We start from the raw sequence: 26,685 nt of genomic DNA, 5'->3' as shown, positions 1-26,685 counted from the left end.
TTTCAAGGGTACTTGTTACTTCAAGTCGCGTAACTTTCACACTAATTTATAACAAAATTTATAATTAAAACTTTTATTTAAGTAATCAGAACTATATATTTGAACATGATATTGGACCAAACAAATACTTGGACCACTTTCTCACTGCTATCGCTTACTTAATTATCGCTGGATAATTGATCCTTGAAATCGATCGACTATAATCGATTACTTTTCAATCGATTATTTTTCAAGGGTACTTGTTACTTTAATTGATAACAAAATTTATAATTAAAACTTCTATTTAGGTAATCAGAACTATATATTTGAACATGATATTGGACCAAACAAATACTTGGACCACTTTCTCACTGCTATCGCTTACTTAATTATCGCTGGATAATTGATCCTTGAAATCGATCGACCATAATCGATAACTTTATTTGATAAAGTTGAACAGTGGCATCCACTAGAAATTGTTAAATCCTTCCCTTTATCTATTGGAAAAGCACAAATGCCAATTAATTGAACTTGACACATGTCCAATAAATAATTGACACAATTTCTCACTGTTATCGCTCACTTGCTTAACGGCGAATCTACATAAGTCATTGGGCCAATAGACTGAATAATTCACATACTTAATCGATAAGATTGGCGGTCGGTCATTCGATGCATTTAATGCGTCTACTCCAAGCGAGGCGAAATGAACCACGGCGTAAAATAGCAAGACCGAGTGGTAAAAACAATTTGTTCAACCCATTAAGTTGGCATTTAATAGCCCACTTGCCCTCACTTATTGACACTTTGTACAGGTGTCCAGTCCTTTAGAGACAAAACTTTTTCCCTGTTTTTTTCGCTGGTTTTTATATTATTATTTTTTTTTTCTGTGCCTTCTGTTGGTTATTTTTCACGTTTCGCCTCTTGGGTATTTATTTTACGTTTTAGACGACTGCTAGGCGGGGTTTGCGGTTTAAATTCTGGCAGGCATTTTGTTTCGGTCGGTGGTTTATATCATGCGATAAACATGTGTGCCAGGTCTGGCCAACCGAAAGACCCGCCCGAAAACCATTCAACCTCCAACATCCCACACGTTTGTAATGTTTTGTCTGAAACTGAATCCATAAATTCAGTGTTCCGTATTTTCAATGTTTATCCAACAAGTAAATACATGCATGCCTGCATCTTTCGCGGCGTTCGATTGTTTGCATCACCATTGGCGAATTGTACAAATATGTATATGCATGATATCGTTTTAGGGTTGCCACCCCCACAATAAAAGCACCCATATCTTGCTTCGCTCGGCTACCCTATTACTTAATTAAAAACAAAACATAAAAAAAAATGTGTAAATATTTATTGTTGAATGCAGGAAAACAAATCAACCGATCGGAGCCAGCAGCGTTTAATTAAAGCGAGCAAAGTGTTCTGTATTTGCTTAAAACTATTTGCGAAATGTGGCAAAACTAATTAAAAAGTGTGTCGAATGCCAATGGCAAGAACAAAAGGCGAGACACCGAACCAAACGAATCGACCCCCAACCAAAACCGAAGCGAAACGTAAAAAAAAAAACCAACTTAAGAGGGGCACAGCAAAAAAAAGGCAGCTGTTTGTTTCCATGTTTCTGTGTTTGCTTTGCGGTGTGTCTGGTAAAAAAGAAGTAAAATATCAACAACCCACAAAATACCGCCAACAACATTTCTTGTTTGCATTTATGAACAATGGAGCGTTATTGAAAACAGGGCGACATGGCCGTAATATTTAAGTTCGATTTGCATCACAAGTGGAGCACTTTGAATACTTTGTATTATGTGCCCAAGCTAAGAGTAGGTTGCAGTTTAAAAGCTTCTTTTAACTTTGTTTAAGGTTTACTTTTTATCTATTTTTTAACTTATCGAAAAAATGGGCATCTATAAAATAAAAATAAAACTTAACAAACCTGAAATTGTTTAACATTTTTCCTTAAATTTGATTTAAACTTAAATAAAAATAGAATCCGAACTCTAGGAAAAATTATTTTCAAGGGTTGTTGAACTTTGTTGTACCCTTCTTCCACGTGTCTATAATTGATTTTTTTTTAAGATTAATAAGTTTAAGGAGAGCTATAAAAAAGATACCCAGTTCTTACATATACATATATTTCTTAAAATATAGTCGCAGTTGAGATATCAATTTAAAACACTTTAACCAGTGTAATGCAAACACAATCAAAAGTTATTTAAGGATAAACGGCGTTTTTCCGTTCTCTTGTAGGAAAATTTTGTGTTTAAAATCTACTTCTTGCCTACGAGAAAACAGGACTCTTTATTTATTTATTTGATTTCCAAGTACGACATTTAAGCTTATCTAGGTTTATAACTCTTTAGTGCCGATTTCTCGTCTTTATATTAAAGTAAAAGCAGGTTTTAAACCAAAAACTGTATGCAAATTTTTAGTTTAAGACCTACTATTATTTTAAAATGCGACCAAAACTGTTATAACTGTCCTAAAACTAATAAATACTTATAAATATATCTTCTCGTTTTTAAGGAGGCCTTAAAACCCCGAAACGAAATGGAAACGGATCATGGCACTACGCCAGACGGACAAAAGCTGGCTGTCACAGCACCCAGTGCAAAAATGTTATGATATCCCCCCTGTTTGCTGTTCTTGGCTTACTTTGCATATGCATTTGCATACATAATTCCGCTTTCATGCGCATAAAATGGCTTAGCAATTGTTCTTATTCATTTTTATAAGCAAACATTTACGTGTTATTCTTTGTGTTTATTTTTTTTATTTATTTTTTTTTTTTTTTAGCTTTCATATTATACCATCTATTGTCTGTGTGTGGCATTGTTTTCCACTGGCACAGCGCAAACACATGGTGGAAAAACGTTTATAAATGGTAAATTATTCCGCTAAACTGTTGGCTTTTGTCGCCTGGCTGAAGGAATCGCGCCAGAGCGTTGAAAGGCCAATTTAAATGCTTTTTCCCGGCATCGTGGTCCAATTCCTAGAATCTAGAATCTAGAATATTCAAGACCCTTCATTTTTCGCCTGTTGAACCCAAGTGGGTACTACACATACAACATACATTTGTGGCTTGGTTGCGTGCCTATCTGGATTTTCCCCTTGGCTCAGTTGTTGTTGTTGTTCTTGCCAATTAATTATAATAATTAAGTTAGAAATACGTTGCGACTAAGCAACAGTAACAGCGGCAACAGAAAACAGGGTTAGATAGTAAAAAAAAAAAAAAAAATAAAAAAAAAAATGAAAAAAAAGCGAGTTAGCGACAAAGGAGAAATGTTTGCTTTCTACACGCAAACGCATTTTACGGCCGAGGCCAATTTGCCGGACAATCCTTTGACGTTGCCTTTATGGGTTATTTGTATGTATATGGATATAAATGGGTGGTGGATGGTGGGTGGCATGGGGCTAGAAAATGTTTGCACAAAAAACCGCAAACGGAAAACGCTCACATGAGCACACATAAATATTCATGCAATTGTTTTTCACGTTACGCAGTCGTCGACAATGATCATGTTGTATGATGATGAAGTCACGTTGTTGCCAAAAGAGAACCAAAAAAAAAAAAAAAAAGGAAAAAGGCCGAAACAAATAACCCAAAAACAAACAGCCCCCCATGCACATGTCACCCACAAGATAGCCCCAAGCCACCCAACCACCCACCCAGCAGCACAAACACCCAAAACACACACACTCTGATACACACGACAGACAGCGCGACCAGTAAAAATTTTTATTTTCACATAAACAAAATGGGGGAAAAAAACGAAAGACATACGGGCGTTAAAAACATATTTGTTTGAAATTTGAAGCGATTTTATATTTTTCCTATTTCTTTTTTTCTATTTTTTTTTGTTCTTTTTTCTTTGGGGGGGGGGGGGGGGATGGACCTTCTCTGTCTCGTTTTGTCGCTAGCAATTATTGTACACGTTGGTCGCACGCCATTCGGCCAATTTTTACCGTTAGGGCGCAAACAGAGAGTACCGTTACCCGCGGCATAGGGCCTGAAACATACAGACATACACATAAACACACGACAAAAAACATTGGACACACGCACGGAAAAGGACACAGTGGAAATCGGTTATAATACATACACACGTCATGACCTGTCTATTCCAAAAAAAATCCTTTATTGTCAAATACAACAGTGTGGAAAGAAGTTTCCCTGCATTTCAATGGGTAATACTACTGGATAATATAGAAGTTTAATAATTGGGTTTGGATTAAAACTGTTAGGACTTTTAAACTCTGTACTTAAATTGATTTAAGGAACATGAATCAATGGTATCGAAGAAGTAATACAATAAAATATTCCATATAATAAAAATCTCGTAACTGGGTCATGGATATTAAATAATAATTATTATCCTATTGAGGACATTCCCGTTATTTCCATCTTTCTGGACTTATGAAAACTGAATAATTTTTACTCCAATGTATTTATATTTCATAATAAAATTTACAAAAAAAATGTATATTATAAAAAAAGTGTTTTTGTCTTGTGCTCACTACTCGGAAAATATGTTTTGTTAAAAGACTTTTTATCAAATTTTTTCAACATAATATTTTCGAAAACAAGCATGTGACACATATATTGTGTCACTATAGAACCTGCTTATCGCGTACACTCACTCTATTTATCTTTTGAAATATACATTTAACGTACAGATTTTGTTCAACTCAATGTTGAAATTAATTTATCGTTTCTAAAGAGCACGCGAAAATAAGAGAAGAAAATAAATAAGTCCAAATCAACGCCTCGCACTTTTTTGGTGTCCGGTTGATTGACAGCTCTCGGACTCTCGACTTCCCCCCAAGACCCCAACGCCCCCATTTATCTTATATCCAACGTAAACCCCAACACACCCCCCCCCCCCCTCCTGGTCGGCTGCCTTCCCCAATAACTCAAGCACTTTTTTCACTTTGAACGATTTTTCATATCCTATGTGTATATATACATATATTGTTTGTTTGGTGCATGAAAATTGTCGCACAGCGAGATTATTTTTGGCAAATTGTATTCTACTGGCGGTTTTCCTCTATTACTACTCGACCTAATTTTGGTGTGCTTTATATCATGTGTTTTCTGTTTTCCACCTCGCTCTTGCTTTTGCTTTTGCTTTGCTTTCCACCCGGCAATTAGCATTAAACTACTGCTTGCTGGCTGCTCAACTGGCGGCGGTTTTAAGTGGGTGGATTGGGGAATTTGGTGGTTGGGCGTTGAGGTTCAGAGGTAGCCGTACACCGGTTCAGGCGAAGGTGTGCAAAGTGGCCAGCTAGAATGCGCATGCAAATGTTTATAAATAAATCCCTCCTATTAAGCTGTCTCTTTTAATATGCACTGCATGGCTAAATCAGTGCATGCGATCTGCCTGCTGTTATTGGTAAACAACACCCCCAAAAATACCTACACAAGCCACAAATGATGTTCTTATTGTACCAATATCCTGGTCCTGTCTATCGGAGCAAATTACAAAAGGCTCATTCATATGACATTTCTTTAATGGTACTTTGATTATCATAATAGTTAACAAACAAAAAACTACAGTTTACTTTAATTGATTCAAGAGGCATTTATTACTGTTCCTATCTACTTTTGATGAGCATCGAAGCCGAGTATTTAGTTTGAGCAGATTCAAATAAAACAGCTCAACTTTAAATTTCATTAATGGTATTCTGATTATCAAAATAGTTCACAAACAAGAAACAACAGTTTTCTTTAATTGATTCAAGAGTCATTTTTTCCAGTGGACTATTAATGTTCCTATCTACTTTTGATGAACATCTAAGCCGAGTATTTAGTTTAAACAGAATCAAATAAAACAGCTCAACTTTAAATTTCATTAATGGTATTCTGATTATAAAAATAGTTCATAAACCAGAAAATACACTTTAGTTTATTTTATTCAATTAATACTTCGGATAAACATTTGAGTCGATAATTTATTTTAGCCAGATGCAAATGAAACAGGTCAACTTGTTAAGTACAAACTGCTGAGATGGGTTCGTTTAATTTGGTTTTTTTTTTTCTACTACTGTCCCTAACTACTTTGGCTGAAATCTAAACGACAAAACCCCGATAGTTTATGTTGACCACGAGCCCATAAAACTGATTACTTAACTGGCTTAGTGACAGCTGCTAAAACAGTAAAAAAAAAAACCAAGAAACTATAAATAGATTAGTTCAAATTTTTTTTTTTATATGTATCTACTAATGTCCCTATCTACTTTGAATTTGCCACTTTCGCCACATTCGTATATTAGATTTTTTGTGGTATTTGAACACAAAACCCGTTTATATATTTTAGCTGTATGGAAATGAGACTGCATGAGACTGGCACTAAAATATGATTTCGAGGACGGAAAACGCGGCTTAAGTCGGCGCAAACAGCTGATGTGCGTATCGTGACCACATTTAAGCAATCAGCTAACACATACGCACGCAGCGAGGGCAAATCTTGTAAAATGCTTCGCATAGGTGTCAACGACAGCAACAAATTACCTATAAGCCATTTAAAGGCATTAACTTTAACGAGTAACCGTAAAATGCAACATCACGTATACGCACGCACACGCACACTCGCACGTTGGCGAACGGAAAGAGACGGCGAGCTGCGGTGGGAAAGAGATGGCGACTTGTCACTGGAAAGGAGAGTAAACGGCCAAGGCAACGTCATCGTTACGATAACCATTATCCTTCGTCGCACAGTGGCGGTCATAAAAACTGCAACAGCTTAGCCAAAATTTCTTACGCTGTGCTTTCTAGCGATCGTTTTTTTATACCCGTTACTCGTAGAGTAAAAGGGTATACTAGATTCGTCGGAAAGTATGTAACAGGCAGAAGGAAGCGTTTCCGACCCCATAAAGTATATATATTCTTGATCAGGATCACTAGCCGAGTCGATCTAGCCATGTCCGTCTGTCCGTCTGTCCGTCTGTCCGTCTGTCCGTCTGTCCGTCTGTCCGGATGAACGCTGAGATCTCGGAAACTATGAGAGCTAGGCTATTGAGATTTGGCGAGCAGATTCCTGAGCTTCTTACGCAGCGCAAGTTTGTTTCAGTAGAGTGCCACGCCCACTCTAACGCCCACAAACCGCCCAAAACTGTGGCTCCTACAGTTTTGATGTTAGATAGAAAGTTTTAACTGAAATGTATTAGTCTTGTCCATACCTATCGATTGACCCAAAAAAAATTTTTCTACGCCCACTCTAACGCCCACAAACCTCCCAAGAAAAAAAGCTATGACGTCAGAGCCAGACAGTGCGAAATGTTTTTACGCGTGTATGTGTGTGTATGTAAATAGTTGCCGGCCGAACTTAGCGGCAAAGAGAAAAGCACTGCCGGCGCTCAGAGAGAGCAAAGTGCGCGGCTAACTTATTCTATTGAACAATGAATTTGTCACGCCTACCCTAACGCACACAACGCTTAAATCTGTCTTCCGCCGGTAGGTGGCGCATTTTAATCTCGCTTTGCTGCTTGCATATCTCCATTTCCCTTTGGTCGCTTAAGCTGAGTAACGGGTATCTGATAGTCGAGGTACTCGACTATAGCGTTCTCCCTTGTTTTTTTTTTTTTTTTGTTTGCCAGTTTTGTGTGTGCAAATTTATGCAAAGCAGCAAACAAAACAAAAACAAAGCCAGCTAACAAAACCAAAGCAACCGCCTTTGTTGCTGGCTAACGGCATTGTTTGCATGCTGAGTGCACTCACACAATCAAAGCGAAGGGAGGCCAAAAGGAAAAGTAGCTCCGCCACTCGATGGCCAAGAGCTGAGCACAAAATCAAGCGGCATGACCAAAACATATACCATAAAAAAAAAAATTCTAAAACGACTTTTAAATACTCTCACGAGTTTTAGGAAAATGCGTGAATCAAAAAACACAAAATATGATGATCAATTTTAGTATTTTAAATATAATTTTGATCCAAACATCAGGATATAAGAATTAGTAAAAAAAAATATATATATATATATATATATTGAAAGTCGTTGGATTTGACCACGGTTTTTTGCTACCAAAGCCAGTAACAACATTTTGATTTGCTATAAATTCTAGAACACATCTTCATTACAACCATCTGACCAAAATGAAAATGCTTTTCTGTGAAAGGGTATAAAAATGAGAAGAACAACAACGCACTCCAAAGTTTCATATAGCATAAAATACTTTGGCCAACAACTTTGCAAAATGCTGCCAACAAAAAAAGGTTAAGTAGCACAAACGCAAAACTTACACAGAAAAAGCACCAACACTAAAAAAAAAAAAAAACAATAACAGAAACAAGGAAGCAACTTTTTACCATGCACACAAATGGGCTAAAGCTCACAATGAACAAAGGTCAACTGGAATACCCTTACATAAAACCTCAAATATTTGTATTTTTGAAAGAAAATTTGAAATTTCCACTTTATAATAATTCTTTTCTAATGGTGCCCTAAGGGAAGAATAGAAAATAAATTGCATTGCTAAATTAAGTTGTAGATATTAGAGAACTGTTTATAGATATTTCCTTTGTATGGTAGGTTTTTTCGGGACTTTCAATATGAATACTATTTTCTTTTGTATGGAATAACGTTCCTTTATCAAAAACGTTAACGAAATTTTGTTCGAAATCGTTATTTTATAAATGGGATAATGAAAACTGGAGAATTGTTATTCAAAAACGTTATCGAAAGTTACGTAACTTCTTTAAAAGCTATAACAAGGTGTTTTATTATTTTTTTTAACTATCCTTTGCATTGCTTATATATTTAGAAAAGTATAAACGGCAATATCCTCATACTTCGTTTGTATATTTTCATGCATTTTTACCCTATGTAAAGTCTTGACATTTTCAGCATAGTTATTTAATTTTAAGTGCTGCGATGGGTTAATATTGGTAGAGTGAATAACATAATCTTTAACCTGGATTCCCTTTGTTCGGAATTCTCGACCCACTCATACACACTCACACACACACACACAGAGAGAGCCCCAGAACGGGATTCCCCAAGCGGTTTTTGTTGTTTCATTCATTCACGTTGCGGTTTATATGACCACCAGTGTATGCGTAAAGTAACTGTAACGAAGCTCCGGGAGAGTGCGTTAAACAGAGAAGAGAAAGGAGAAGGGGTGGGGGGAAAAGTCGGAAGTGGGAGCAGGAGCAGGAGCAGCTGGTTAAATTGCGAAGCTGAAAGCGAAAGGGCGAAACAAAAGCAAGCTGAGAGAAAACACACACACATATACATACGTATACATGCATCCACTCAGCAGGAGATGAAGGAAGAATGGGAAAAAGTCGCTTTTGAATATTTAATATTTATAACTTGAGCAACGAACCGAGAGATGATTTATATCCCCACCGGAAGCTAATCTCGAGTTGGCCTAACTGGGACAAGGGAGAGGGCTATACACAGAGAGTCAGCGAAAGAGAGAGAAGGCAAGACAGTGGAGCTTTTGATGGCGCGGCCATAACGCGGTTTGAGGTTATGTGCGGTGGGGTGCCCAGAATATAACGCTGAAATATGACACACCGTACCCAGTACTCAGTACACACAAAAAAAAAATCGTTTACCCTTTCCATAGAGTTTCTAAAATGACAAATCCTATTATTTTGGGCAACAGGAAAAATTCAAACCAACACAGAAAAAAGTATCCAAGAACATTGTTCTTGAATTGAGAACATTCGTTCTTAAAAACCGTGTAAATACATTTTGGTATCAATATAAGAACGAAATGGTGAGAAGAGAAAAGTTAAATTGAGTTTATTTAACAACTTTTTGATAAGTTTACACTAAGGACTGAGCTAATAGTTTATTCGTACATACAATGTACTTAAATACCGCCAATTCAACTTGATTCGAGCAAAATAAAAACATTTTCAACTTAAAAATGTCGTTCTATTTTTAAGAACATTTTCAACTCAGATGAGAACGTCAGAATATTCTCTGTGAAGGCTTAGCAATGACTTTTTGTGTTTTATCATCCTTATAACTACAATTTCAAAGTTACCACAACTGTATGGTAAGTACATACATTAAATTTTTAAAAATATAATTGGAAAATTTTTTTTTTTACAAAAAATTAGAATATATGAAATCCCCAAGTTGATCATATCATATGCATTTCTTTTCTGTGTAGTCCCCAGTATTCTGTATCCGTGGCTGTGTGTATACGTAGTTTAAAGCATGTTGCACCAAAAATCCAAATAAGTATGCTTTATCGATTCCCCAGCACAGCAAACCAACCAAACGCCGAAATCCAATAAGACCGGAGAAGCGCGCGGATTTCGTTGGGATTCAACTTAATTTCGTTGCCGTTGCGCTGCCTTGAGTGTTACGAGGGGTTACGGGGGTTACCCGGGGGGTTACCGAGGGGTGATTGCCTGGGTCCTGGGCTTCGGAACCTGTATCTTCTTCCTTTTGATGTCCTTTCCTCCTGCAAAAAGTCAACCCTGACCGCTGTTGAGGCGCATGCACGAACCGAGAGATACGATACAGGCACATTTAAGGCACCAACAAACACAGGCTCAAAAATACACACACGCACGCCCAGGATCAGGATAACAGACGTACGCAGTCACTCAGTTAGTCGGTCATTATGACGACAACGATGTGGTTGGGGCATGTGGATCTGGATGTGGATGTGAAAGTGGATGCCTATGCCACCCACTGGTTCTGCCTCTATTTCCACTGTTGCTTTTGCCTTTCTCTGTCTGCCTGTGAGTCCTGCGTCCTGAGTCCTGTGTGCTGTGTCCTACGTCCTGTTGCTGGCACACAAGCAACAGAACAACACGACAGCAGTAGCAACAGTAACAACGGCACTGGGAAAAAACAGATACAACGGCACGCCAATAAAAATGAAAACAATGCAACGTCCCTATGAAAGGAAAACACCAAAATGCTTAAACAAAAATAAAGGACATGGGTAGCTACATACATATGTATAAGGTTTTCTACCCTCTTCGGTTGACGAAAAAGTAATTAGTTAAGTACTCATGGTTTATAAACACCACATTAGTCTGATTTGCAATTAATATATTGACATAACCGACAACTAGCAACTGAAATAGTTCATCAATCATCAAATCAATTTATATCCCATTGAAAGATTCATTACCATAGTTTAAAAAATGAGAGATCAACAATTTCTGTACTTAACAAAATATAAATTGGCATTGCGTTGCTAACCTCATGACAAAATTATACCAATAAAGGGTACAAAAAGCTTAATTGACCAGCAACGATTAGCGCCATAAGCCACAAATTAATAATAACCGTGACTGGTATTTATGAATACAAAACCAAACAACGAAAAATGTATTTACAATCGTGGAATTCCATTCCATTAGCTATGAAATTACTTTATATCAAGCCATGTCGATTGTTTTATTTATCGTTATCTAATTTAAGCTTCTAGAATTGCTACTGGTTCTTTTCTAAAACATGTAATTACTGTATTCGTCGAATAGAACTTCATTTGAAGTTAATTGATTTTAAATTGAGCAATTAATTGCCTTTTAAGCACTGGCAAAGATTTGAATTGCTACCCGAATTTCGAATTTTAATTTGGGCACTTCACAAGGGCCAACGTGAATTTCCTTTTATGTTTATTTTTGTTAGTACCTTCATCTCCACGTATCCTTTTACTTGGGCCCCAAACGTCATCTGCAGCAGAAAAAGGATGCGAAGGATGAAGCCGAAATGGGTAAATATGCCAAGTACAATGGGTCACAACATGGGGTGGTGGGCGTAAAAATGATGCTGATGTCATCGACAACAACAACAACAACAAAGAACACACGGAGGTTTCGAGAATCAGGTGGCCGCATATGGGTTAACACGAATTAAATTTATACCGAGCTTTGCCCATTTCTACCTCCTTCCATAAAACATCGTAGAACACAGGTGCAAAAATCAATTCGATAAACTTTCAGGCTTCATATAATTTTGATATGAGTAATGTTTAATTAAATTAGCTACTATTTTCTTGTCAGATAAAATACTTTAAATTGGAAAAAAAGTCCTGGGTTCAACTACCACTGCTGCTCAAAAATTTTTTTTATAATTGTTTAGCCTTATACTAAAGTAGCAACTATTTTTTTGTCAGATAAAATACTTCAGTTTGGAAACAAAGTCCTGGGTTCAACAACCATTGCTGCACAAGAATTTTTTTGTAACTATTTTCTTATCAGATAAAATACTTCAATTTGGAAACAAAGTCCTGGGTTCAACTACCATTGCTGCTTAAGAATTTATTTAATAATTGTTTAGACTTATAAATTTAGTTTTGATATTTGTTTAATTGAACTTTTCAAAATTATAATACTCCAATTTTTAAATATCTGCTTTTAAATAACCTATTAAATTAATAAAATAAATCATCATTCAAATTTTTGTTTCTGTGTAAGAGCTCTTGTTCTTATGAAAAACGCATACCGTTAAATATTTATGGAAATTTTATAGGGATAAGCTTGAAAACTTTTCAAAAACGAAATCAAGGCTCAATGTTTGAGCTTATCACACCCACAGTGCTGTGAGGCATGGGTGAGAGAGAGAGAGAGGGAAAGGGGGAGAGGCAGGTGGGAGTGGGAGTGAAAGAGGAAGAAACTGTGTCAGTGTCTGTGTGCGCTATATACACATGTATCGGTGAGAGCTTAGGTTTTGGCTTTAGCTCAGGCGATTTGTTGCGTGCTCTGCCGCTGCCACTGCCTCTGTCGACGCCAGCAGAGTTGCCGTGTTGCTTGATACTTTTTGCGAGCTTTTTCCTTTTTCCCTGCGCCTCTGCTCACTCACAGACACACACATAGCGGTGAAAAAGCGGATGTATGTGTGCAGCACTACACTAAAAGTCAATTGACCCGAAACTGTTGGGAATAACTGTATATATGTAGGTATATATAAATATATATATATATATATATATGTATAAATATGTGAATATAGCTGTATAATCACAATAATTGCAATGCCCACCTCCATTCAACTTTAAACGATTGCAGTTTTATTCCTTTTCCAACATATACATATGTATGGATTTGATATAAACGGCAACCAAATTCACTAAAAATTAAAAAACCCTATGATTTTTAAAGTTATTGTACTTAGAATTACATGTAATCCAACATATAACATCCATCCATCAACAACATCTTTAACTTTCTGATCAAATCACAAATTATTAATAAAATATAATTTAAATGAAATAAAAATAGAATTAAAAATATATTGAAAGAACAAAACAAAATAATAATAAATGTATATTAGAAATAAGCTTAAAAAAAACAATATAAATATCTAACCAAGTAGAAATTAAGCTAGATTCAAATAGACCAAAGAAAAAAAAATGAAATGATATTAAACCTGAAGAGCGGAAGGCCTATAGCTGCTATAGATCATGCCCACTGTTAGCATTTAGTTTCGAATTATTTGTTAGCATTATATAAATAAATAAATAAATAAATAGATGAAAAGTACATGGAACATGAGGAATTCTACAAGTATCAATAACCTCCCCAAAAAAAAAAAAAATGGATCCGCAAGTGCTACCTACATTTTTATATTTATCATCGGTAATTATTGGCTTACTCTGCGTATACGTGATTTTATAAAAATTCTATATTGGTTTATAAATTAAAAAAAGAAAACGCTCCCACTTAACTTGTTACATAAAAATATATAAAATTAACTTTAGTTTTATCGTAAGTTTTTCGAATAGGGTCCAAAACTATTTATAAAAGCAATATGTATTTATAGAGATTTTTCTGTTATTTTAAACACAACTGTATGATCAGTGCATGAAACTTATGCTTGAGCATGCCAACAAAAATATTTGCATTCCGAAACAAGCAAACGCTCCTAAACTTTTCTCGAAATGCAAAAGGGTTAAATAAATATTTAATCTAAATTTTGAAAATGATCAAAAAGGGTGCGATTATGCAATTCAGGTCATGTTGTCTTTCGTTTAATATCCATATTGAAAGCGAATATGCAAAAAACATCGTATGGATTATTTAAAAAAAATAATAATGTTTCCTTTGCCTATTTCTCTGATAAGTTTATTATTATAATTGCTTCAATGAAATTCTAACCGACTAAGGTTGAAATTTAGTTGAAAAAGTTTACCACAGCGAACCAGATAAGGTTTATATTATATAGAGATCATTTCAAAGGTTAATCCTTGGTGATAAAATGCATTTAAGCTTTTTTATGTCGCGCTCGAAATATTTTTTATTAAGAGATGGTATATTGATATATAATAATATCAACAATAAGCTAATGAAAATGCTTTTATGGTTATTAAAAATGTTGAATGCATCGCATATAAGGTTTGTTTGCACCAGAAGCAAGCTTTATGACAAGTCAATAAAAGCTTAACCACCGACGTTATAGGTTCCTCGGTTTTAATTGATAGTTTAGCAGTGTTAATGACAATCGTTAATACGGATATTTCTGGTTAAATTTCTTTAAGTGCAACATGTATGTGTACATATGTATGTATGATTTGGGACCCAGGGCGAACTGCAACCGACTCGGTTTTTTTTTTTTGTTAAGCATTTTCATTTCATTTCATTTCTTTTCGCTGTTGTTATGTTCGCGTTCCCATTTGTGCTATTTTCTCCCATGGCAGAAAACTCGGGCGCAACTCTCTGTACTTCTAATAGTTTCTTCTGCCGCCTTGGCTATTATTAGCGCAATTTGTGTGTGTTCGGAAAAGCCAGAAAAACACACCGACCGACCATCGCATCGCTCTGCTTTGAAATTCTGTGTGTTGGCGGGTGCTTTACCATTCAATTTCCATTCTTTGTAGTTTGTTATTTATTTGAATTTTTTTCTTTTCTCCCCCATCTCAATTGTATTGTATTCTATCTAGTCTGCCTAGCTTGGCTGCTTCTGTTGCCCATTTCGCGTTGTGAGTCATTTCCCATTGGCAACGGCATCCCACGCAGCCTCACGTTGCCACTTTCAGCAATTGTCGCCCAGCTAATTGGTTAAAAAAAAAAAAAAAAAAAAATGTCAAAAATGTCATCTGCAAATTGCAACAGCTACAGTTTGTTCCAGTAATTAGCCCACTCAGTTGTTAACTGGTAAATGATGGCACGTAAACCGCAAGCCGTTTAACTGCCGAACTGCATATTTGCATAGGTAATCACTCTATCGACAATTGGCCGGGAATCTAATGGGGGGGGGGGGGGTTCCATGGCTATAGGGCATTTTAAAATGACACAATTGGCACTCGAGGCCATTTAAAAAGCCCTCCACTTCACCACTTCACCACCTACCACCCAAAACTCTCATACCCAGTGCTTTGAATATAACGCTAAAATTACCGTGATGTTTATGCCGCGCACTCGGTAATTTGGCGAAAAACAGCTCACACTGATTTTAATCGAAGCACCTGTTCAATCGAAAACAATTGATTGAAAAACAAGAGCATGGCCAGCATTAATAATACATAAAAAAAAATAATCCCATTCTGAAACTGGTGGGGGATCTAAAGAAATAGGCCAGGAAGCAAACAACATTTTTTTAGAACTCTAAGAACCTTATAGAATGGAATACAAAAGCAATTGAAAATATGTGATAGGGGAGAATGGGGTAAGGATAGTAAAGACCCTTGCTACTAAACGGCTTTTTTAAAATACGTGCCGTTTTTAATGAAGATACTTTAGAGCACTAGAGGGGGAATACCAAAATTTTCAGCTTTATACGCAATCAATTAAAGAAGTTAAGCTCAAATTTTTCAAAAATTTCTGTTAATGTCAGATCTAAAAAAATGTTTTCTTTCTGTTCAAGACACTTTATTGCACATCGTAAGATTTTTTAATGTACTTTTATCTAAAGTGATATTTTGTGCCAAACGCGTACCTGTTTTTCATTATTTTTATGCTCTTCATTCTTGGTGTTATTATGCAACAACTCAAAAAACTCCCTTTGGGGCAAGTATTATAATAATATTATAATAATAATAATTTTGTTGAACTAAATAGATAGCTTTCAGCGGAAGTAAATTTATAAGTTAAAAAAGTATTTAGACATTTTGCAACATTTCTCAAAGAGTTTGCAGCAAACTTCAATGTGGTGTATGAAAAAGTTATAGCCAATGGAACAGGCTTTCCTATGATACCACTATCATGGTGATGACTTTATATGCTGCCTATGTCCAACTAAGCTTTTCTTACCATCTCTGCCATACAAATAGTTTTTGAATACAAGCCAATTCAATTCAAATAAATGACTTTTCCATCCTATCGCTTTGAATAAACTTTTTGAGGAACTTTCTAAAAATTGTAAATTGGACAGGCGCCATTTGTTGCAGTGAGTACGGGGATTAACATGCACAGAAAGAAACATTTGAATGATATAAAGAATATGTTTTAAATTTTAAATCAATAAAAAATTAGAAACCATATATGTTTTCACTATAACTGTGATATACAGTGGTCGGCATAAGTATTTTGACAAAATAAAAGTTAAGTATACTCATAACTTGAATATACTTCTTGTAAACTATAGGCATCAATGGAAAGGTAATTTCAATGCCGTTTGAATGATACAATACATTTCTTTACCCATTCAGTACTTATTGAAAAGGACGAATTTGTGTAAATCAACTTTGAAATTTAAAAAAAAAACTTTTTTCCTCGTCTTGAAAACTTAAATTTTTTGATGCAAAAAGTTTCTTCAAACAAAAATAATAGTAACTGCAAAAAGAATTTTTCAAATATCATTTTGCTTATATTTTTTATGATTTTTTGAAGGTGACAATGTCGGAAAAAATTTGTATGAAAAAGACAAAAATATGGCTCAAATGCCTGTTTTTAAGCATTTTCAAAAATTCATAAAAAATATAAGAAAAATGATTTTTGAAAAATTCTTTTTGCAGTTACTATTATTTTTGTTTGAAGAAACTTTTTGCATCAAAAAATTTAAGTTTTCAAGACGAGGAAAAAAGTTTTTTTTTTAAATTTCAAAGTTGATTTACACAAATTCGTCCTTTTCAATAAGTACTGAATGGGTAAAGAAATGTATTGTATCATTCAAACGGCATTGAAATTACCTTTCCATTGATGCCTATAGTTTACAAGAAGTATATTCAAGTTATGAGTATACTTAACTTTTATTTTGTCAAAATACATATGCCGACCAGTGTATACCATCTAAATTCAAAGTAAAGGTGTCTTAAAATGAATTCATTTGACTTGAGGGCTTTAAATATATTGTTTGTAAACTTTAAGCACCTATATTAATGATTTCGAAACCCTTATAATTTTTGGGTAGTAGAGGGCCTTGCACCTCAAACTATGTAACTGCGATCCTATGTCTTAATCTTTTTATGCTAACAACTTTTTAAAAATATTTTCTGAAGGCATGGATATTTAAAACCATCTCTAAAATGAGAGTTACTTGGGTTATCCTGCTGAAAGTTAAGTATGCTCTTGCAGTTTGGAAATTTTCGGATTGCTTGACGCATAAACCGCATGTTAACCAGGTTCTTAAGCAGACACATTGGCGACAATTATTGGTGGTGGACTTTTAATTAGGGGGAGGGGGAATTCGGAATGGCGAAACGTCGATTGCGAATCGCTTGGAACGTCGATGGGGCAATTATTCGATGATTGCATTGGACGCCACCCACAATTAATAATGAATTGCAGCAGTTCTCGAATCGAGCGCGCCAATTGGCACCTCCTGACCGCTCCTCGTGGGATAGAAAGCAGCTTGAGCAGAATGCAGGAATGCATGGAATGCAGGAATGCAGGAATGCAGGAATGCAGGAATGTATGAAATGCAGGAATGCATTGAATGCAGGAATGCATGAATGCAGGAATGCATCGAATGCAGTGGGGATCGATTAGAGTGGAAAGTCATTGGGTTTTTGGAGGAATCATGGGGAATATGGAGCAAAAGTGACGAGATGAGCCCGGGACCTTGGGCCTAAGCTCTCGGAATGAAAACACGCGCACAGTGGAACCTTGTGGCATGTCCCTGGAGTTGAGAGCTCAGCTCAGGAGTCGAAGGACAACAAACAGCAAGGAGGCCAACAGAGAGAGAGATTTAGCTGGCGAAGAGAGAGGGCCAGCTTGGACAAACAAAAAAGAAACAGCTCCGAAATAAAACAAAAACATGTTAGTTACCCAAAGATACTTTCATTGCTAGCTATAAAATGAGCTATTAAAAAAAAAATATTTTGTTTTGGCAAAGCACGAGTTGAAAACTACCATCCTACCAAAGGAATCTCCTATTTCTTTAAGATAGTATTTTCCTACAACATTTAAAATTTAAAAAGAACGTTGTCTTGTACCTATCAAAAATAAACTATTAATATTAAATGAATCATCACACATTTCTTTCTGTGTATGCGACGTCGGCAGTGACTGCGCAGCAGCAGAGCAGGACAAAAAAAAACAGAAAAAGGAGAAAAAAAAACAGAAACACACAGACACACATTCAGAAAAGCGAAGGAAGGACCGTTATGTGCTGCTGCTACAGCATGAAAATTTTCGTAGCTTTTGCTTTGGTGTCCTGCCGCTCACATTCACACACACACACACGCAGGACAGGACGAGGAGAACCGTAATTTACGTGCGGCTCTCTCCGAGAAAATCTCTTGTTTGCACACACTCACACAGGCACACACACGAAAGTTTTCTTGTTGAATTTTACTGATATTTCCATTTCAGTTGCCTTTGGCAGCCTTTTACCGTTATGATTTTTTCTTTTCACTTTTTCTCTTGCTGGTTTTTGCACACGAAAAAAATTGTTTTTGGGGATGTACGTACACAGCTTCAGTTGAAATTTCATCGCTTTTCACCGCACACACACACTCCAAAGATGACTAAGAGAAAAAAATGTTGCCTATATACTTGTGTATATATATACACACACACACGTTGTGTGTATCATGTTATTTTACCCGTTGCACTCGCGTAATATTCGCTGTTTTTTTAAATATTTATTTTTGTCATAAATCGACAGAAAAATTAATTGAAACGCTCAGGAGCGGACATTGACATTGCGTTTTTTCCTCCATTTTTTTTTTGGCCCGTTTAATGCAATTAATGTATGTATGCAAACACAACAAAAAAAAAACATTTCACGTCTTGGCCCGTTCTTATTGGAATATGTACACATACAGCTGTATGTATGCATATGTATATTGGTATATGTATATGCGCGCGTGTGTTGCTGGGCATGTGTGCGTGTGTTTGTTGGTGGTTTGAAACGGCTCCAAGCCTCCCATTTGCGTCTGTGTGCGTGCGTGTGTTGCACAATTGGTTGGTGGCGTGGAGGGGGCGGGGCGGACGAAGGGGGTTGGTGGGCGGAGAGGGGGGTGGCGGGATGCGGGAGGATGAGATGTAGAAAATAGCACGAGAAAAAAAACAGAGACTGCTTGCAATTTACCTTAGCTTCGCTTGCTTTTACTCGAAATTCTATTCGGTTTTTTTTTCACTCTCGACGATTTAAGCTCTTGCCTTTTGCTTTGCTCTTCTTTCTTTCTTTTTTTTTTTTGTGTGTTAGCGGAGCGCGTTTGAAATGCACACGAGAGAAAAGCGCTGCGATATCTGATTTATACGGGAGATTAATAAAAAGTGCACGCGCGCAGCAGGGGCAATTCGCAAATGTTGCACTCGACTCGTTCGTTTTCTATCTCACAATAAATCGATAGAGGTGTGAAATATCGAATGTCGGAAATGTTGCACTCGATAAAACGCTCGCTCGACTAGTCGATTTCGATTGGACGGAAGTGTGACCGTTTCGGATTGCTTAAAAATATGAAAAAGCTCTGAATTCTAGAGATGGAACACAATCCTGAGTTTAATTTTGGCTTAAAAACTGGAAATAAATTTTATACATCCAAGCAAATACCTTAAAAATAATAAAAGAAACGTTTCATTTTGATATGACTGTATAATCTTGTCCTATTAGCACACTTCATAATACATTTCTCACATCTTTAGTATCTTCAGAGAATGAATACTTTTTGAATTTATTAAAAATTGTTATCGTGGCTTCAATATTTGTAAAAGGTTAATATTTTAAATATTTTGAGGGCTACAACAAAATTTACAAATTCTTATTAAGAAACCGGAATAAATAGACCTGAAGACCTTACATAACCTGAAAATTACCTACGATTAGGTATTTTATTTTTGCTGATCTGCTTGTAAAAAATTGTTACATTAATATTCTTATTACAATTTTCAAGACTTTTCATTTGCAAAAACAATTATGTTATTGATTTAATTTTCAAGTAAGAAATGTAAATCACTATATTTAAGCTTTGTAATGTTTTAAATATTTTGTTAAGAAACTCTATTTAAATTATATGAAAATTTTCTGAGACTAAGTCGTTAAAAATCGTAGCATACTGTTTGTTGCTCGGTGTTTTGCTAGATTGCTGGGCTGCCCAATTTAGTATACTACAATTTATTTCCAAACAAGTTTATCACTCATACGTACTGTTGCCTATAATTTAAAGTTTATTTTAATCTATTTCGAATTGTCGTATGGGTAATTTTTAGTTCAACTTTTAGACCATTAAGACTTTAGCAGTCTTCAAATCCATATATTAAATACAAAAATGTTAAAAAAATCTAAAGCGTGGTCACCGGATTATCGTGATTTAGGATTTAAATCTGATAAATTAACGTAATTTATCTCTTAACGTATATTTTCATGCATTACTGTACCTATAGGGTAACCACCCCTTGACATAACGAAATAGTTCAAATTGTTCGCCATAGTTTAATCGAATACTTTACTCCAGAGTTGCCAGACTGTACAACCTTAGCGCATTTTTCCAGTATTTTTTCATCGACTCTCATTTCAAATGTAATATCGATATATGAGGAAAACTGAAAACATCGATAAGTCCGTGTCCGAATCGATATTATTTATGTATTTGTTGTAAACAAAAAGAGCGCGATTTTGTGCAAAATCGCTGTCTACTATAATAAAATGCACATCAAGCAGGTGAGTTGAACTGCTGGCCAAGCGCCGGGCAGCCCGGTGGTCACCGCAGGACTCAAATCCCCCCCCCCCCCCCCCAAATTGCAGATTATTATACAAGGCTTCAAGAGTTACAAGGACCAGACGGTGGTGGAACCATTCGACAAGCGCCACAATGTTGTGGTTGGACGTAATGGCTCCGGCAAAAGCAACTTCTTCTACGGTGGGTAGCAGTGTGGCACACACAGCTCCACAGCCAAACGATACCTAATCCGAACCCCTTCGTTTTGCAGCCATCCAGTTCGTGCTGAGCGATGAGTTCACTCACCTGCGGCCAGAGCAGCGCCAGTCGCTCCTCCACGAGGGAACAGGTGCCCGCGTCATCTCCGCCTATGTGGAGATCATCTTCGACAACTCGGATAACCGGGTTCCAGTGAGTAGTCCAACCCAGTGTTCCACATCCTCGAAGAAATCTCTTGATGAACCCAACTTGGGGAGGAATCCTAACTATGAGTCATAGTATCTAAGACTACGCTTCTCTTGCAGATCGACAAGGAGGAGATCTTTCTGCGGCGCGTGATTGGCGCCAAGAAGGATCAGTACTTCCTCAACAAGAAGGTGGTGCCCCGCAACGAGGTGGTCAATCTGCTGGAATCGGCCGGTTTCTCCAGCTCCAATCCCTACTACATTGTCAAGCAGGGCAAGATCAATCAGATGGCCACGGCGGCCGATTCCTATCGCCTCAAGCTGCTGCGCGAGGTAGCGGGCACGCGTGTATACGACGAGCGAAAGGAGGAGTCGCTGAATCTGCTGCGGGAGACGGATAGCAAGGTGGAGAAGATCAGCGAGTACCTGAAGACCATCGAGGATCGCCTGCAGACGCTCGAGGAGGAGAAAGAGGAGCTGAAGGAGTACCAGAAGTGGGACAAGACGCGGCGCACCCTCGAGTACATACGCTACGAGACCGAACTGAAGGACACCAGGAAGGCGCTCGACGAGCTGCAGCTGCAGCGCAAATCCTCCTCGGACAAGAAGAAGATCTACAACATCGAGATCCAGAAGGCGCAGGAGAAGATCAAGGATGTGCAGAAGAACCTGAAGGAGGCCAAGAAGAAGGTGCAGGGCACCAAGGAGGAGCGCTCCGTGCTGATGACCGAGCAGCAGCAGTTGCTACGCGAGAAGACCAAACTGGACCTGACCATCGTCGATCTGAACGACGAAGTTCAGGGCGACAACAAGTCCAAGGAGCGGGCCGACCAGGAGCTAAAGAACCTCAAGGTGACGATAGCGGAGCGCGAAAAGGAACTGGACGACGTGAAACCCAAATACGAGGCGATGAAGCGCAAGGAGGAGGACTGCTCCCGGGAGCTGCAGCTCAAGGAGCAGAAGCGTAAGGAACTCTACGCCAAGCAGGGTCGCGGCTCGCAGTTCTCTTCTCGCGAGGATCGCGACAAGTGGATCACCAACGAGCTAAAATCGATCAGCAAACAGACGCGCGACAAGATAGCCCATCATGCCAAGCTGGTGGAGGATCTGAAGAAGGACGCCACCTCCGAGAAGGATCTGGGCCAGAAGATCGAGGAGCACTCGTCCGAGCTGGAGCAACTTCGACTACAGATCGATGAGCACAACAAGAAGTACTACGAGCTGAAGAAGACCAAGGACCAGCATCAGTCCATGCGCAACGAGCTGTGGCGCAAGGAAACCCAGATGACGCAGCAGCTGCAGACGCACAAGGAGGAGCTATCGCGGGCCGACCAGGCGCTGCGCAGTATGGCCGGCAAGCCGATCCTTAATGGCTGCGATTCGGTGAGAAAAGTGCTGGACAGCTTCGTAGAGCGTGGCGGGCAATCGGCGGAGATTGCACGCGCCTACTATGGACCCGTGATCGAGAACTTTAGCTGCGACAAGACCATCTACACGGCCGTGGAGGTGACGGCCGCCAATCGGTTGTTCCATCACATTGTGGAGTCGGAATACGAGGGCACGCAGATCCTCAAGGAGATGAACAAGCTTAAGCTGCCCGGCGAAGTGACCTTCATGCCACTGAATCGCCTGCAGGTGAAAATACACGATTATCCGGATGATCCCGACTCCATACCGATGATCTCCAAGCTGAAGTACGATGAGCAGCACGACAAGGCCCTGAGGTATATCTTTGGCAAGACGCTCATCTGCAGGAATCTGGAGCGTGCCACCGAGCTGGCCAAGAGCACGGGGCTGGATTGCGTCACGCTGGACGGAGATCAGGTGTCCTCGAAGGGATCCCTCACCGGTGGCTACTTCAATACATCACGCTCGCGGCTGGAGATGCAAAAGAAGCGTACGGAATACACCAGCCAGATCACCGAGTTCGAAAAGAAGCTGGGCAAGCTGCGCAACGAACTCAAGTCCACCGAGAACAACATCAATTCGATCGTCTCCGAGATGCAGAAAACGGAAACGAAGCAGGGCAAGTCGAAGGATGTGTTTGAGAAGGTGCAGGGCGAGATTCGGCTGATGAAGGAGGAGCTGATGCGAATCGAGCAGTACCGGGCGCCCAAGGAGCGCTCCCTGGCGCAGTGCAAGGCCTCTTTGGAGTCGATGACGAGTACCAAGTCCAGTTTGGAGGCGGAGCTCAAGCAGGAGCTAATGTCCACGCTGTCGTCGCAGGATCAGCGGGAGATTGATCAGCTGAACGACGATATCCGTCGTCTCAACCAGGAGAACAAGGAGGCCTTCACGCAGCGCATGCAGTTCGAGGTGCGCAAGAACAAGCTGGACAACCTGCTGATCAACAATCTGTTTCGCCGCCGCGATGAACTCATCCAGGCGCTGCAAGAGATCTCCGTGGAGGATCGCAAGCGCAAACTGAACAACTGCAAGACGGAGCTGGTTTCCGCCGAAAAGCGAATCAAGAAGGTCAACTCGGATCTGGAGGAGATCGAAAAGCGGGTCACGGAAGCGGTGCAGCTGCAAAAGGAGCTGCAGCTCGAACTGGAAACACATGTGCGCAAGGAGAAGGAGGCGGAGGAGAATCTCAACAAGGATTCCAAGCAGTTGGAGAAATGGTCGACCAGGGAGAACATGCTCAACGAGAAGATCGACGAGTGCACAGAAAAGATCGCCAGCTTGGGCGCCGTGCCACAGGTGGATCCCGCCTACAGTCGCATGTCGCTGAAGAACATCTTCAAAGAGCTCGAGAAGGCCAATCAGCATCTAAAAAAGTATAATCATGTCAACAAGAAGGCCCTGGATCAGTTCTTAAGCTTCTCCGAGCAGAAGGAGAAGCTTTATCGGCGCAAAGAGGAGCTGGACATTGGCGACCAGAAGATTCACATGCTCATACAGTCGCTGGAGATGCAAAAGGTGGAGGCCATCCAGTTTACGTTCCGGCAGGTGGCCCAGAACTTCACGAAGGTGTTCAAAAAGCTGGTGCCCATGGGCGCGGGCTATCTCATCCTGAAGACCAAGGACAACGAGGGCGAGGAGATGGAAAAGGAGGTGGCCAATTCCGATGCCTTCACGGGGATCGGCATTCGTGTTTCATTCACCGGCGTTGAGGCTGAGATGCGTGAGATGAACCAGCTGTCCGGTGGTCAGAAGTCCCTGGTCGCCCTGACCCTCATCTTCTCCATCCAAAAGTGCGATCCGGCTCCCTTTTACCTGTTCGACGAGATAGATCAAGTGAGCTAATGATTCAGGCTACCTATTTGTTTGCCTTTGCTTATGAATTACTCCCTTTTTTGTGCAGGCTCTGGATGCAATGCATCGGAAGGCGGTGGCGGACATGATCCACGAGCTCAGCGACACGGCCCAGTTCATTACGACAACGTTCCGGCCGGAATTGCTGGAGAATGCGCACAAGTTCTACGGCGTGCGATTCCGCAACAAGGTCAGCCACATTGATTGTGTGACCCGGGAGGAGGCCAAGGACTTTGTCGAGGACGACAGCACCCACGCCTAGGAGATTTCCCCAGCCAAATCCACAGCCCCCAACCCACCACGCCCTCACCCATCCCTCGTCCCAGCCGGCCGAACCGGACCAATTATTAGTTTCGTAGGCCTAAGATTTGTTTTCACATTATTTTGATCCATATACATATATATAGGTTTTTTTTAAACATATTTGCTACTTGTAATCTTCCTTAACAATGCGAGTTAGTTTTCGGTTAAGCCGTGCCCGTGGCGTAAAACACTCCGGGCAGCGGGGAAAACGAGAGTTGAGCAACTCTACACCCAGATCAATATGTAATAAAGCACATAGAGAAGTAATATTAATTATATTTAAAATAAAAGTGTGTATTAAAAAGCTTATGCAAAACGAACCCGTTTGAATGTGTGTCTTGTAAAAATAGAACTACAGATTATATTTGCTTCAAAGGAATATAATGATCGGAAGAAGGAATTTCTTGCAGTTGAATAATTAATTCTATTGAAAACTTGCTAAAATTGAGGCTAGAATGGAAAAATGATTAATAGTGTTTGGAAACTGTATTTACATTTGAGATCTTAAGTATTTTGAGTGATTTATGTTTGGAACATGTATATACTCCACATTTCCTATCGTTTTAACACTTATTTAGCCAACTACATCTGCTGCATCTAAAAACAGTGATTAGTTTAGTATACAGCTAAAGAACTCCCAACAGAACTTCATTAACCTTTGGAATTTAGTTTTTAAATAAAATATGGCTTTAGATCATGAAAATTGGTTTATTATACAAAAGAATTGTTCAACAACTTACAACTAATAGTTAAAAGAAAGTAAATGAGAGCTTAATAACTGGCTAACGAAGGCTCCAGGCCCGGTAGCCCGACCAGCTGTCCTCAGCTCGCCACTGCGTCCAGTTGCTCCTGGATGGCGTTCAGGGCAAAGATGGTGCTGAAGCACATTCCCACGGTGGCCACCTCCAGCTGGGTGATGTTGTAGTGCAGCGGCAGTCGCCACAGGATGCAGTGGTTGAGCAGGACGAGCAGCGCCAGGCCCAGTGACCACCAGTGCTCATCGACCATGGCGATGCGCCACAAACATTGCACGTTCCACAGCACACAGAGGCCCAATTGGGCGGCATCCAGCTTGATAAAGGTGGCGCCCAGCGAACTGCGATTGCCACCACCGCTTCCACCGAACCACAAACTGGTCACAGCCAGGGCCAGGACGCAGCTCCAGAGTCCAAAGGCCAGGCGCTCCCAGTCGGCGCCAAAGAAGTCACCCATTCGGGTGGCCGGATTCACGGTCTGCAGCTCGCCCACCACCAGGGTGACAAACAGGACGCAGGAGTATCGCCTCGACTTGTCGCACAACAGACGCTGCACTGCACCCGGATTGGGATGCGTGTGCCGCAGCAGGCAGAGCAGGCTGTGGCCAAAATAGATGCCAAAGGCGGCCATTGCCTGGCGGCCGGTGCTCCGCTTCAGTCCCCAGCCGGAGATGATGGCCAGCACGAAGTGGATGAGGCACAGGGCCAGGCGGGAGGATCCACCACTAGACCCCGGACCAGGACCATTATCCGCCGGATGACTCCTGCTGTTCACCATGGCTTTTATCCTGTTCCGAGACTTGTCTCCCGCGGCGGTGACTATGTTCCGCTGCCCATGTGACTTAAATATAATTTTATTAATATCATTTACTTATTTGTTTTCAACCACAAGAAATCGTTGAAATGCGACCACACTTAAACATCGATGGGTTATCTGTCGCCCGATATCGAATATATTCGACTACACAAGGCCGCGCAGCGAAGTGTGTCATACCTATAATATACTGTCATAAATACCCACT

The 26,685-nt window shown here is 39.4% G+C and overlaps 3 protein-coding genes across 3 annotated transcripts in view; 1 reads left to right on the top strand and 2 right to left on the bottom strand.

Moving 5' to 3' along the window:
- Positions 1–19,630, bottom strand: part of LOC119558277 (serine/threonine-protein phosphatase 2B catalytic subunit 3) — a 31,805-nt gene extending 12,175 nt beyond the window's left edge. Inside the window, exon 1 of the mRNA XM_037871652.1 lies at positions 19,374–19,630. The gene's annotated coding sequence lies outside the window, so the exon portion shown is untranslated. The remainder of the gene's footprint in view (positions 1–19,373) is intronic.
- Positions 19,631–20,821: 1,191 nt separating this feature from the next.
- On the top strand, positions 20,822–25,228 carry LOC119556965 (structural maintenance of chromosomes protein 3). Its single transcript, XM_037869474.1, has 5 exons — positions 20,822–20,945; positions 21,030–21,144; positions 21,215–21,354; positions 21,468–24,587; positions 24,655–25,228. Exons 1-5 carry the CDS (start codon positions 20,931–20,933, stop codon positions 24,865–24,867), a joined length of 3,603 nt encoding a protein of 1,200 aa, XP_037725402.1. The 5' UTR covers positions 20,822–20,930; the 3' UTR covers positions 24,868–25,228.
- Positions 25,229–25,596: 368 nt separating this feature from the next.
- On the bottom strand, positions 25,597–26,595 carry LOC119556350. Its single transcript, XM_037868454.1, has one exon. The coding sequence runs from the start codon at positions 26,439–26,441 to the stop codon at positions 25,731–25,733; it is 711 nt and encodes a 236-aa protein (XP_037724382.1). The 5' UTR covers positions 26,442–26,595; the 3' UTR covers positions 25,597–25,730.
- Between the last annotated feature and the right edge of the window lie 90 nt (positions 26,596–26,685).

This window comes from Drosophila subpulchrella, chromosome X (genome assembly GCF_014743375.2).
Source record: "Drosophila subpulchrella strain 33 F10 #4 breed RU33 chromosome X, RU_Dsub_v1.1 Primary Assembly, whole genome shotgun sequence".
NCBI lineage: Eukaryota > Metazoa > Arthropoda > Insecta > Diptera > Drosophilidae > Drosophila > Drosophila subpulchrella.
The sequence above is the reverse complement of the archived record's forward strand: the minus strand, read 5'-3'. Positions and strand labels throughout refer to the sequence as shown.